Consider the following 12137-nt stretch of genomic DNA (forward strand, 5'->3'; position numbering starts at 1 on the left):
GCTTAATTATAAATTCAGTGTAATTGTGGGTCTTATATATTCAGCTAGCATCCACATGACACCAGAAAAACTGAGAAGGACTAACACTGTGCATGAAGTTGCCATTGCATTGTGTTAATGAATCATGTTAACCACACCAAACCTTTTTATCCTCAAATTTTATTTATACTTCCCATTGTTCTAGAAAGGGTTTGAGATATCTTAAAATAACATAATGTACAATGGAAGCAAATGAGTCACAAGAGCATGGCAAAGGAAAAAGAGGGAGGAAAAAAAAAACAAAATAAAACCGAGAGTTAAATGTATGCCATGGCCAGGGGGTGGGGGAGGGGGATCCACGTATTCTTTAGAATTTATCACAATGAATTTAACTTAAAGCTGAATGAGTTAACTCAGTTCAATAACTTCACTTGAAGCTGAATGCTTTAAGTTTCTAACAGCTGATCCAGAGAGGGGAATCAGTTATGTAATTTACACAGTGTATAGGATAAAAAATAAAACATTGCTTAAGGTAAAGCATGTCTATTCCTTATACTGATTTCCTTAAAAATTAATTCCAATAATCTTTAATATAAATACATGCTATGTTGTCAAAATATATATTATTAAGGTGCTATAGTATAAAAAACCAGACACATCTGTGTTTTATGTTTTAGACAGAGTATCTAGAACCATATATCCTTCAGACAGTATTCTATAAATATTATTTCTTATATCAGAGAGTTAAGTATTTGATGTCAGTGACTTCAAAATAGATTTTATTCTTTTTTTATTTTTTTTTTAAATTTTTTTTTCACGTTTATTTATTTTTGAGACAGAGAGAGACAGAGCATGAATGGGGGAGGGTCAGAGAGAGGGAGACACAGAATCTGAGACAGGCTCCAGGCTCTGAGCTGTCAGCACAGAGCCCGACGCGGGGCTCGAACTCACGAACTGTGAGATCGTGACCTGAGCTGAAGTCAGCCGCTTAACCAACTGAGCCACCCAGGCGCCCCAAATAGATTTTATTCTTGACAAATATTTGCATTGCATATGTCCTATGTTTCTGATTGGGAGCAAGCAGGCCCACACACTTTAACAGTTGGATGAGCTGATGGTATGATTGAAATCTGTTCAAGTTGAGATGTGTTAAGTAGAACCTGTCCCTAGGCTGAAGACTGCCCATGGCAGTGCAAAGGGATGCTAAGGCAGTACTTACGATTAGAGGGAAGCCATTTTTGTTTGTTTGTGTTATTTTCTCCCACAGAAAACCTAGATCTATACATCAACAAATGGGCAATCCAGACCCCAGAGTTTTGCACCATAGATGACAGTGGTGCAAATTTCATTTCATTTCATCTGCAAATAATTTTAAAAAAATTTTTTAACGTTTATTTTATTTTTGAGAGAGAGAGAGAGACAGAGCCCAAGCGGTGGAGGGGCAGAAAGAGGGAGACACAGAATCTGAAGCAGGCTCAGCAGAGAGCCCAACGCAGAGCTTGCTTGAACTCATAAACCATGAGATCGTGACCTGAGCTGAAATTGGATGCTCAACTGACTGAGCCACCCAGGCGCTCCAATCCGCAAATGATTTAAAGTATATATTAGCAAGCCTCTTCTGAGATTATACGGAAAAAAAATCCCAGTAAAGCAAGCCTAGATTTTCTACCTTTAACCACTGCAACCTGGGTGAGAGATTACAGTTTTAAATTGGACTGGAATGAACTAAAAAGACTAGAAAGAGTTCAGTAATCTATATATTATACAGCCTGTAATCAAGGGATTGGAGGTGAGATCCTTGGTAAATGGACCACGATAAACTAGTTGCAAATATTGTGGATAATAGAAAGAATATGCTTACTCTTTGGGTTTGTCCAAGATTCAGCTAATGAATCCAAACAATTCCAAAGTGGTATCAAATCATTAAAGTACAAGGTGAAAAGAAAGGGAACGGGTCACTCTTCCCCCCTATTTTAGCACACTGGAAATGCAAATCATCTAATCTGTTAAGAGGCCATTGCTGCAAGCCTTGAAGTTGGTAGTCATCCTAAGTTTGGAGTCTGTTTTGAGCTCAAAAATCTTAGCCTCAAGAACTGAAGGCTGAGGAAAGACTGAAAACACAGGCCACAGTCTGATGTTATTCTTGATAGAGTCTTGTAAATGGGAAAAATACAAACTCGTCACTAATGGAAGAGCCCCCTTGAAAGCTTATGAGGAACCAGGGCAGAATGGAGTCTGGGATGCCCAAATATAGAACAAATGAAGAAGGAAAGCAGCTGTATTTTAGAGGGCCTCTTCAGTAAGTTTTAAAGCTGGATTCTTATTTCTTTCAATTACATAAGCCACGCCCATGTGGCTGGTTTGTTCAATGGGCTGGACTCCGTGGGAACCGGCAGGAGTAGTAGCATGGGCGGTCTTTGCATCGTCCTCTTCCCTCCTGCCTTTTCTTATTTTGCTTTGCGGACTCTCCCTGTCCTGTTCCTTAACTATAATTCGGGCAGATTCTTGAACATTCCGGTTTGATCCAGTCCAATTTGAAACTGCAGTTTCTCACCCAGTGAAAGCTTCCCCCCCTTCCCCCCCACCCCCACCCCCACCCCCGAGTCAGAGGAAGGACTTGTCGGCGCCTGTGCGGTGCTTCCATCGTCCTTCTTGCTAATGAGCCAACAATTTTGATTTCATCTTCAAGCCAAATTTTTAGAAAAGGGTGAGAAATTTTGAGAATTTAGAAAATGTTAGATTACACTTCTGTTTTCGTTTTGAGTTTCATTTTATTCTGGTTAGGGTGTGCAACTCATGTGATTATTTTTCTCAGGAATTAGTTCACTTTATTTTATGACCCAACAAAAGGTCAATTTTTTTTATGATTATTCTGCCCATTTTTTATTTTATTTTATTTTTTAAAGTTTATTTATTCTGAGAGAGAGAGAGAGAGAGAGAGTGAGAAAGAGAGAGAGAGAGTGAAGGAGAGGCAGAGAGAGAGAGAGAGAGAGAGAATCCCAAGCAGGCTCCATACTGTCAGCAAGGAGCCTGACACAGGGCCTGAACTCACAAACTGCGAGGTCATGACCCAAGTCAAAGACAATTAACTGACTGAGCCATCCAGGTGCCCCCTGCCCATTTTTTAAAAGAGTGTGGGTTCTCTGTCAACATGACATTTTAACGTCTCTGTAAGATTGAGTTGTTAAGAGTGTTAGACAAGTCTTCTATCATTTTTCAATATATTCTTCCATATAAGAAGACAAGAATATTGTATGTACTGTCCCTTCTTCGTCTCCCCCTTCCCACCACATCTTATGTTCTATCATCTGAGGTTTTGATTTCAGTTTTTTTTCACTATCTACACTTAATTTAAAATAAGCTTTAGCTTACAGGGTGGCTGGGTGGCTCAGTCGGCTAAGCATCTGACTTCAGCTCAGGTCATGATCTCACAGTTTGTGGGTTCGAGCCCCGTGTTGCGCTCTGTGCTGACAGCTCGGAGCCTGGAGCCTGCTTCGGATTCTGTATCTCCCTCTCTCTGCTCCTCTCCCGCTCATGATCTGTCTTTCTCTAAAAAATAAATGAACATTAAACAAATTTTTTAAATAAGCTTCAGCTTTTAAGTTTAATATTTTAAAATTTAACTCCACTTTATTTTTCAACATCTGTACTTAATTTAACAGTGTGCTTGCTTTTTCTTGTGCTTCTTGGATCCCTGTCTTCCTTTTGTATTCGTGTTTCATTTTCTTGAAGAATTAGCTTCTGATAAGCATTTCCAATAAGGTGGGTGATAAGCCTTCCAAATCCTTGAATTACTAAAAATGGTTTTACTTTGTTATGACTCTTGAATGATGCACTTTAGCTGTGGAGAGAATTCTATTTAAAATGATTTTCCCACCAGCATCTAATGGGCTGGAGTCAATCTGACATGTATTCCTTTCTGGCTAATTTGCTGGCCTTCAAGATTTTCTTTTCATTCTTGATGTTCTGAGATCTCACTTATAGATCTCTTTTTCAGTTCATTCTCTTTAATATGTAGTTCTTTCAATATGAGAACTCCTGTCTCTCTTCCATTCTGGGATATTTCTCCCCCCCGCCCCCACCTCTCCCCTCTCTTCCCCCCATATATACTTCCCTCCAGTCTACACTTAGCTTGTGATGAGCCCTGTTAGAAAAATAATGAAATATCTTCATATACTTTCATGTCTCTTTTGTGCTATGTTCATAGAGAATGCTGTGGCCCAAGTTTGCAAATCATTAATTCACTCTTACCGTTCTAATGGTCCATTTCTCTTTCAAGGGTAAAATGTCCTCTGCTATCCATCTAAGGATGCTGATTTTAGTTCACTTTATGTCTCTTGTTGCTTAGTAATTCTGCTACCTCAGGTATTCATTCAACAAACATTTAATGAGCACACACTCAAATTCAGGCGCTTTTCTGGTTGCTAGAGATTGAATTCAATGTCTCTGTCAAGATACTACCCTTTCTCCTGGATTTGTGAATCTGATAGAGAGTTTATCCTTATCTGTAGCTGACAGGCTCTAAACATCTCTGGCAGTCAAACACATTTTATTTCATATGCAAAGTGTCTTAATTTGAAAAGATTGACGTAAAAATCCAGATTTCCCAATTCTCTCAACTTTTGGGACTAACTGATGTCACTGGGCTCTCACTTGTTGTTTTTCAACATTTGGCTGAAGCTGAGTAGAGGGTCTTAAAATATGGCATATTCTTCCCTATTATCTTAAGTGCAAAATATTTTTCCCCCTGAGAGATTCATTTTTAATTTATCCTACAACCCTTTTATTGACTTTCAAAATTCATTTATAAAATCTTTAGTGTTGGAGAGCCCTTGTTCTCTCATTTTCATAGCATTCTGTTCTTGTTTTGTGGATGCAATATATTCTTTTATTTCATTGAGAATGTTAATCATAGATATTTATTTATTTACTTATTTAATTTTAATTTTTTTTTTGAGAGAGAGAGAGTGCACAAGTAGGGGAGGGGCAGAGATGGTGGAAGACAGACTCTGAAGCAGGCTCCTGGATATGAGCTGTCCTCAGAGGGCTTGAACTCATGACCTGAGCCAAGTTGGACGCTTAACTGACTGAGCCACCCAGACGCTCCTTATTTATTTTTTTAAAGTTTATTTATTTATTTTGAGAGAGAGAGGGAGTGTGTGAGTGGAGGGGGTGGGTCAGAGAGAGGGGGAGAGAGAGAATCCCAAGCAGGGTTTATGCTGTCAGCACAGAGCCCAACATGGGGCTCCATATCACCAACCGTGAGATCATGACTTGAGCCGAAATCAAGAGTCAGATGCTCAACGGACTGAGCCATCCAGGCACCCTAGATTTTTTTTTTAAATCAAACTTTATTCTGACCTTATAAATTGCCTCTTTTCTCTGAGATTTTTTCCCAGGTTCTTTGCTCTTTCTTCTCTTTTTTTAGAGTAGCTTTCCTCAAGTATCTATTGAACCTCAAACATACATTCCATATTTAAGTGTGACACTCAAAGATGCTGATTGGGAGTCTGGATGGGAAGTAGCACTTGTTGACTGGTGAACTTTATTCTAGGATGGACAGTGAAGGCAATGAATGGCCCTTCCAACTGTGGGCCCCAAATGCCATTGTGAGGATATCTTTTTTCTAGAACCATTCATCTTCTCTAGGAAAGAGTCATCAGTCCTGCCAGGAGTGATGGGAGTTGCATATGTGACGTTTTGGGGGGTGATGACCAAGGATCCCATGATCCTTGGGTCAGCCAGATTATCCACTTAAAACTCTTCAGTCGGCCATACTTTGCAGTATTGGATGTCTAGTCTTCAAATACTACACAGTTTCTGCAAGAGTAAATATCTCCTGCAGGATCAGGTTGGGTGGGTGGCTGATTTCAACAAGTGGGAGAAGGGTCCTGCCAGGGTTTAATCTTTTGTATACAGACTATCGGCCAATTCTCTCTTAACAGCTCCATGCTTCTTTCTCTCCTTCCAAAGTCACCTCCACGTTCTCATCCTTGTTTTTTTTTTTCTTTTTTGTCTAGGAAGATATAGAAATGTTTCCTCTGCTCATGTCTATTTCTTGTGTGTTAATAAATTTTACTGTTAGTTTAGTGGAAATTTGCTAAGGAAGGGAGATAAATACATGTGACCAATCTGCCAGGTTGAACTAGAAATCTGGCTGCATAATTTTGCCCTCTTATAGATAGAAAAATCTCATTTACACCCCTTGGTGCAATAAAGTTTGGATATCCTTAAATAATCCTAAAAAACAAGGAATTAATTAGTATTGCATTTTGTGAATTCTGCAACACCAAACTGTGTGAATCTAGGAAATCAAAAGTACCAGCTTCTCCTCCAGTTCACACTTTTGGAATATAAATACTTTTGCCATTTACCTTAATTGTACTTCACATCAAGATGGCATACCTTTAAATAAAAACATTTTAAAATTAAAAACTAGAATTCTATTTTCGTCTTCATCTGCCATGTGACTTTTCTGGGCACACGCGATTCATGGTTTTGTGATTTATTTTTAGAGGAGAACACTAAAGAATGGAACAACCACGGCTTGTTACTTTGGAACAATTCACACTGACTCATCCCTGCTCCTTGCAGAAATTACAGGTGAGGAAATGAAAGCATGATGTATGGGCACATCCATCCAAGACAGTCAGACCATGTCCGGCAATGACTTCTACTTGTGAGCAGTCCTGCCTTTTAATTGCTGGAGTTTGAGCACCGCCTTTCTTGCGAGTAATTAGGTGTTTGTGTATGGCCCTTGGATGTTTTTTGTTGTTTAAGTAATTTGATTATTTACCAATGGTTTTGGTTTCAGAATGGTGTATACGGGTCTGAGGTTTTTGTATTAATTTAGAGCATTTTGAAACAGGTTTACTAATTGTCACTGTGGCAACAGTTTATTATGATCCGCAGATGTTGTGTTGGCTGCTGGCTACAGTTAGGAGACTGTGCGAGGTGCTGGGAATACAATGAAATAGAAAATCGTCTCTGCCCTTGAGGAGTCAGACAGGATTAACTGACTAATAGCTACACACATTAATTAATAACTGTAGTAACAGCTGCTGTGCTCTTGCTAGACGCCCGGCTTTACATGGAGCACTCGGTGTGGATTATTGCCGCTCAGTTGCAAACAGCCTTTGGAAGTAGTCGTTAATGTCCTCATGTTACAGATGCATAAACTGATGCTCAGAGGACGGAACATGCCCAAGTCATAGAGCTAGTAAGCAGAAAGGAGACTGGATTTAGATGAGCGATTCCAAAATTTGTACCTTGCACAGTGCCCAGAACATGGCAGATGCTCAGTAAATACCTCTGGCTCCTCTGGCTGATGCACTAATGCTTCTGCTTGCTGGCTAAGGTAGTTTATGCCAGAGGCCTGAAGGGTAGCACTGAAAATATATATTGCTATTTTGGGAGGAGACGGAGAAAACTCAGAATTGGATCATCTGCAAAGAATTCACGGAAGGGACTTTTAAATGGGGTTCAAAGGGACATAAAATGGGGAGAAAGGAAAATGTCTTCCCAACAGGGGAAATGACATGGACAGAGGTGTGAGAGCAGGAACATCCATAGTAGATCCAGGAAGCAGGGAACAGAGTAGCCAAACTGGAGGACAGGATTCATTGCTGGGTGGGGTGGGGGAGGAGGTGGGGGAGATGGGACAGTTCAGACTATGGACAGGTTCGTATGTGCATCAGACACTCAAGATTTTAAGCTAGAGGAGGTATCTGATGAAGGTGCGGTTTTAGGGAAGAATAATATAATGGCCAGGTATTAAAACGAATTACAGGGGAAAGAGGCAAAAAGGCTTTTGCAAGACTCTTATGACAGAGGCACAGACATTGTAAAAAAAAATTAATATTACCCCACATAGCTTCAACTTTCTAGCTAAAATAAGATTTCTCTAGCACCTCTAATGAGGACTAGGTTCCTTAGTGCTGAGAGCTGCTGGTAGAACTAAGTCAAATTCCCCACTTATGATACATTCTCACTTATGTTTTCATAATGATTTTAATTGAAAGATTAGGAAAGACACCATTTGGGAGAAAAAGAATGACTTCAGATTCTGTTTGTGTGTGCCTCACAGATAAATTCGGGCAGCGGGCATTTGTGGGCAAAGTCTGCATGGATTTGAATGTTACTGTTCCCGAATACAAGGAGACCACTGAGGTGTCAATCGAGGAGACAGAGAGGTATATTCATCTTGATTTGTCTTGTGGGCAGTCCCTTTGCAGCACTGATGGAGGCAACCTCTGTGAACCAGGCGGATATACACATATGTCACTGTGTGGGTTTGCCCCACTTTATGCGGTTGGTCTGGTCCTAAAGAAAATATTGCATGTCAATACTGTTTGGGAGCCTCTGTGAACTCGTTATAGGAGTCCTGGGGTGAACCCCTTTGTGAAATGAAAGATTCTTTTTAAAAGTTAATGATTTACCACTCCCTTCTCCTTTAGTATAGATGGAGGCTTTTGTAAATTGAACTTGCTTTAAATATATGTGGTGTGCTCATTAGATTACTTTTGGTTGTGGGTCATCCTCTTGCCTGAGATCACTGGTTTTTGTTCTGTTCTTTTAAGATGACCTTGGGATACTCTATGGATCCCCAAAATACTCTATCTACACTTCTTTAATGGCTTCTCCATAGTCCCTTTAGGATCTGATTTGACAAGGAATTGTGTTGTATGACTCTCAACATGCAAGAGATCCAGATGAACATTCTTTAGATTCAAATCTCCCCCAAGACCTAACCTATCCTGATGCAAGTTTTAGAAGCCCACCTTTTCTCCAGTTCCACACTTCCTTCACCTTAAATGTGTCCTCTGAAAAGGGTGGCTTAGGAACCGTCACCTGCTCCCAGAAAGAATGAAACACGCCTTTTATCATCGGCCATTTGCTGAATTTTTCTATGGATCTGTGTTTGTGATCGTAGTAAACCTTAATCTGCGTTTTGTTCCAAAACAAAGGTCTACCAGTAGGCAGGAAGCTAGCTAGTAAATATATTCGGCCAGGGCACAAATAGGTATTTCATAGGCCCTACGGATACTACTGTCCCTGCAGATACAATGGGTAAGATTGTCACCTGGTCCCATCTGGTGCCCCCTGCCCCCAATTCACAGCCACCTCTGGCCTATTCCTTCTGCCTTATTCTATCGTCTGTGCCCAGGAGCACCTGGCCTTTGGAAATGAATGATGATGTTGTGTGAGAAAGTAGCTTTCGCTCTATAAAGGAAAATTAGGAGGAGAGAGTCCTATGGCTTCTAAACACCTCCAGGTGCATAGGATTCCATGATTCTAATATCCAAGGAGCGTAACACCCTACAATATTCCCCCAAATAGAGCTTAAGCCAGCAGAATGGCTTCGGTGCTGTGGGGATACTTACGAACAGCTCAGCTGATGTTAGATGATAAAACTTCAGTTCCCTCTGATTTCGCACTTTATCTCCCTGGCCGCACGTGAGAAAGCAGAATAATTACTACTTGTTAATCTTTAACTGCTGGTGGTGAAACATGTACAGCATTAGAAATGTTTGTCTGGAAGTTAGGACCTGTGAGGATCATGTTTTCACCCTTTTTAAAAACGTATTTTTAAATGCCACATTTTTCTATTTTCCCATTTGTTGCTGTATTTCAGATTTGTGTCGAGAATGCTCCAAAAGAACGTAAGTAAGCTTGTTCCCAGCTTGTTTTTGGATTGCCTTTGTGCTGTTTGCAGGATGCGTTATTAAGTTGTTTGGTAAAGATTAGTCTGCGCGTGTTTGGCTTACTCCATGCATGCAGAAATATTTTCCCAGAGCCTTAAATTGTTCCTACAGTGGACCCATCAACTCAGCTCTGTGAGGTCAGCCTTTTTTGTCTTCTCTGTGGTTTTCCCTTCCTCTTCTCTAGAACCTTTTCATCTCACAGGACTGGTCCCTGGGGAGGTAGGAGGGGGCTTCACGGATGTGGACAGATTGGTAAAAACTGGAAGTTGGCTACCTCAACGTTGGCTCTGGCCTCTTGTACTCCCTGATCTGGTCTGAAGCACAGTGTTCACCCTGATGCCCCAGCCGTTGGCTGCCTTGGTGCCTAATGTGTGGTATATCACATGGCCTGCAGGCATTCAGACACTCCTCTTTGCAATGCCCTAGTGTCGGTGAGCCTTGGAGGCAGTGCTGTTTCCTTTCCCGACCCCAGCATGCTGGTTCTTAGCTCCACTGTGCAAGCCAGCCCCTTCCTTTACCACCTTTTGAGGTCTGATTGAAAATCTAAGAAATCCATTACTTGCAATCTAATCTCGGGAGATCCACCTGCAGCCTCCTGGGTCCTCATCTTCACTACTGCTCTCCGAGCCCTTCTCTCCTGTTCAGCCTTTACCCTGGGTCGCATCAGAGCCAATGCTGCCACTAAACGTCCCGAGGGAGGCCACGGCCAGCACACCTCCCCAAGATGTAGGTGGTGAATAGGCCTCCAGCTCACTTTTAGTCTCCCCAGTGGCCTCCTTCGGATGTTCTTCTGTTTCCCGTTTCTCTTCATGAAGGCCACCCAGTCAAGGCCTTGTCTGAGCCTTCATGTGAATGTGTGACTCGGGGTGTCTGTCATTTAGGACAGAATCTTCTTCCATTGAACTTGGTGCTGTAGAATCTTGTCTCCATTGTCCTCAGTCATGAGCCGTTTCCATGAAACCCAAAACTTCCACCCGCTGTTAGAATGGGAGACTGTCCCCCAAAATGAAAACATAGTTACATGTGTATGATACGCATGTTAGGGTCTGCCACCCATTCATGATATCCATGGTTTCCTGACTAATTGCTTTTTATATTATTTCCAGTATTCTAGAGTGAAGCCCATAGTGACACCACGTTTTTCCCTTTCCTGCTCTGAGACTTTGTTGGGTAAACTGGGAAACCTCGCGAAGACCCATAATTTGCACATTCAGGTGGGTGTTTTCCCCCTAGTTCTGCCTCTGTCCAAACCTGCAAGACTTCTCAGTACCCTAAATTCTTGCAGTAAATCTCCAATTCTTCTCCTGAGATCTCCTAGAGAAATAGCATCATAGCACAGGAAGGGCTCTTACAGACGTCACCTAAATCCACTCCTTTCATTTCTCAGGTAAGAAACCTGAAGCTCCTTTTACCCTTGGTCTTCTCTGATCAGGCTTTGGAGAGACAAAGACATCATGAGTAACCAAGCCAGACCTACGACACACCAGTTACCTGTTCTCTGTAGGATAAATTTCAGGCATTTCTTTCCTACTTCTCTCTTTTATTTGATACTTCTTGTCAGTGTTCTAGTCCTTGATTTTTGGAGGAACCACCCATTATTTGAAAAGCAAAAAGAACCTAATTTCTACTTGCAAAAATGCATTTAAAAGCCCTTTTGTTCTGAGTTTCTTAATTTGAAATCAGGAACAAAAAAAGCATATCTTACTTTGTCATTAAATGGTTGCAATTTAGGAATAAAACCCTTCTAAAGCTTCCAGCTAGGTTAAAATTGGGGGTTGCAAGCTCCCCTTCACACATCCTCCGGGCTTCATCACGTACTGCACTCCAATTTTCCGTCTTAAGAGTTGACTATCTTATCACAATGGGCAAGGGAAGAGAGAGACAACACATTGATTCTATATCAGAGTGGAAGGTGTTCTGTTTTGTTTTAATAAGATTTATTTTGTTAGGGCTTATCAACTCTTCTCATCACCCCCCTTTTTTTGTGGACTGTGATATTTGTATTTCTTATTCAATTGCACATAATTGTAGGGGAGGAAAAAGTTTTCCTTAACCTTCTTAGAGTCCCTGGCCACATCTGAAAACTAAATTGACAAAGACAGATTAAAAAGGGAAAAGCATACAAAGGTATTTAATCTCAGCTTTACATGATACAGGAGACTTCGTAAGGAAATGAAAACCCAAAGAAAGAGCCCAAAGCATTTCTAGGCTAGGTTGGGTGACGAGTGCAGTCATGGAGGAATATGATCTTTGGTTTGGATTCTTCTGGGCATCCTTTTGTCTTCAGAGATAAGGATGCTTCTTCCCTCCAAGTATAGGGTGGGCACCCCTCACACAAGAGTTTTATTTTATTTCCCTGTTTCAAGGAAGAAGGGTGGAGGAAGGTCAGAGTGACCTTCCCACTTCAGCTATTTTCCTTCAGCTTAAAATAATACAATATGCCACAGTGCCATA

At 41.1% G+C, this 12137-nt stretch overlaps 1 protein-coding gene across 2 annotated transcripts in view; it reads left to right on the forward strand.

Annotated features, from left to right (window-relative positions):
- GDA (guanine deaminase) overlaps positions 1-12137 on the forward strand; it is a 79779-nt gene that overhangs the window by 43399 nt on the left and 24243 nt on the right. For both annotated transcript variants that reach the window (XM_060610063.3, XM_060610064.3), the window contains exons 4-7: positions 6495-6582; positions 8066-8171; positions 9614-9641; positions 10790-10897. In XM_060610063.3, coding sequence (XP_060466046.2) covers positions 6495-6582; positions 8066-8171; positions 9614-9641; positions 10790-10897 — 330 coding nt within the window. The remainder of the gene's footprint in view (positions 1-6494; positions 6583-8065; positions 8172-9613; positions 9642-10789; positions 10898-12137) is intronic.

This window comes from Panthera onca, chromosome D4, assembly GCF_046562875.1.
Source record: "Panthera onca isolate mPanOnc1 chromosome D4, mPanOnc1 haplotype 2, whole genome shotgun sequence".
NCBI classification, from domain to species: domain Eukaryota; kingdom Metazoa; phylum Chordata; class Mammalia; order Carnivora; family Felidae; genus Panthera; species Panthera onca.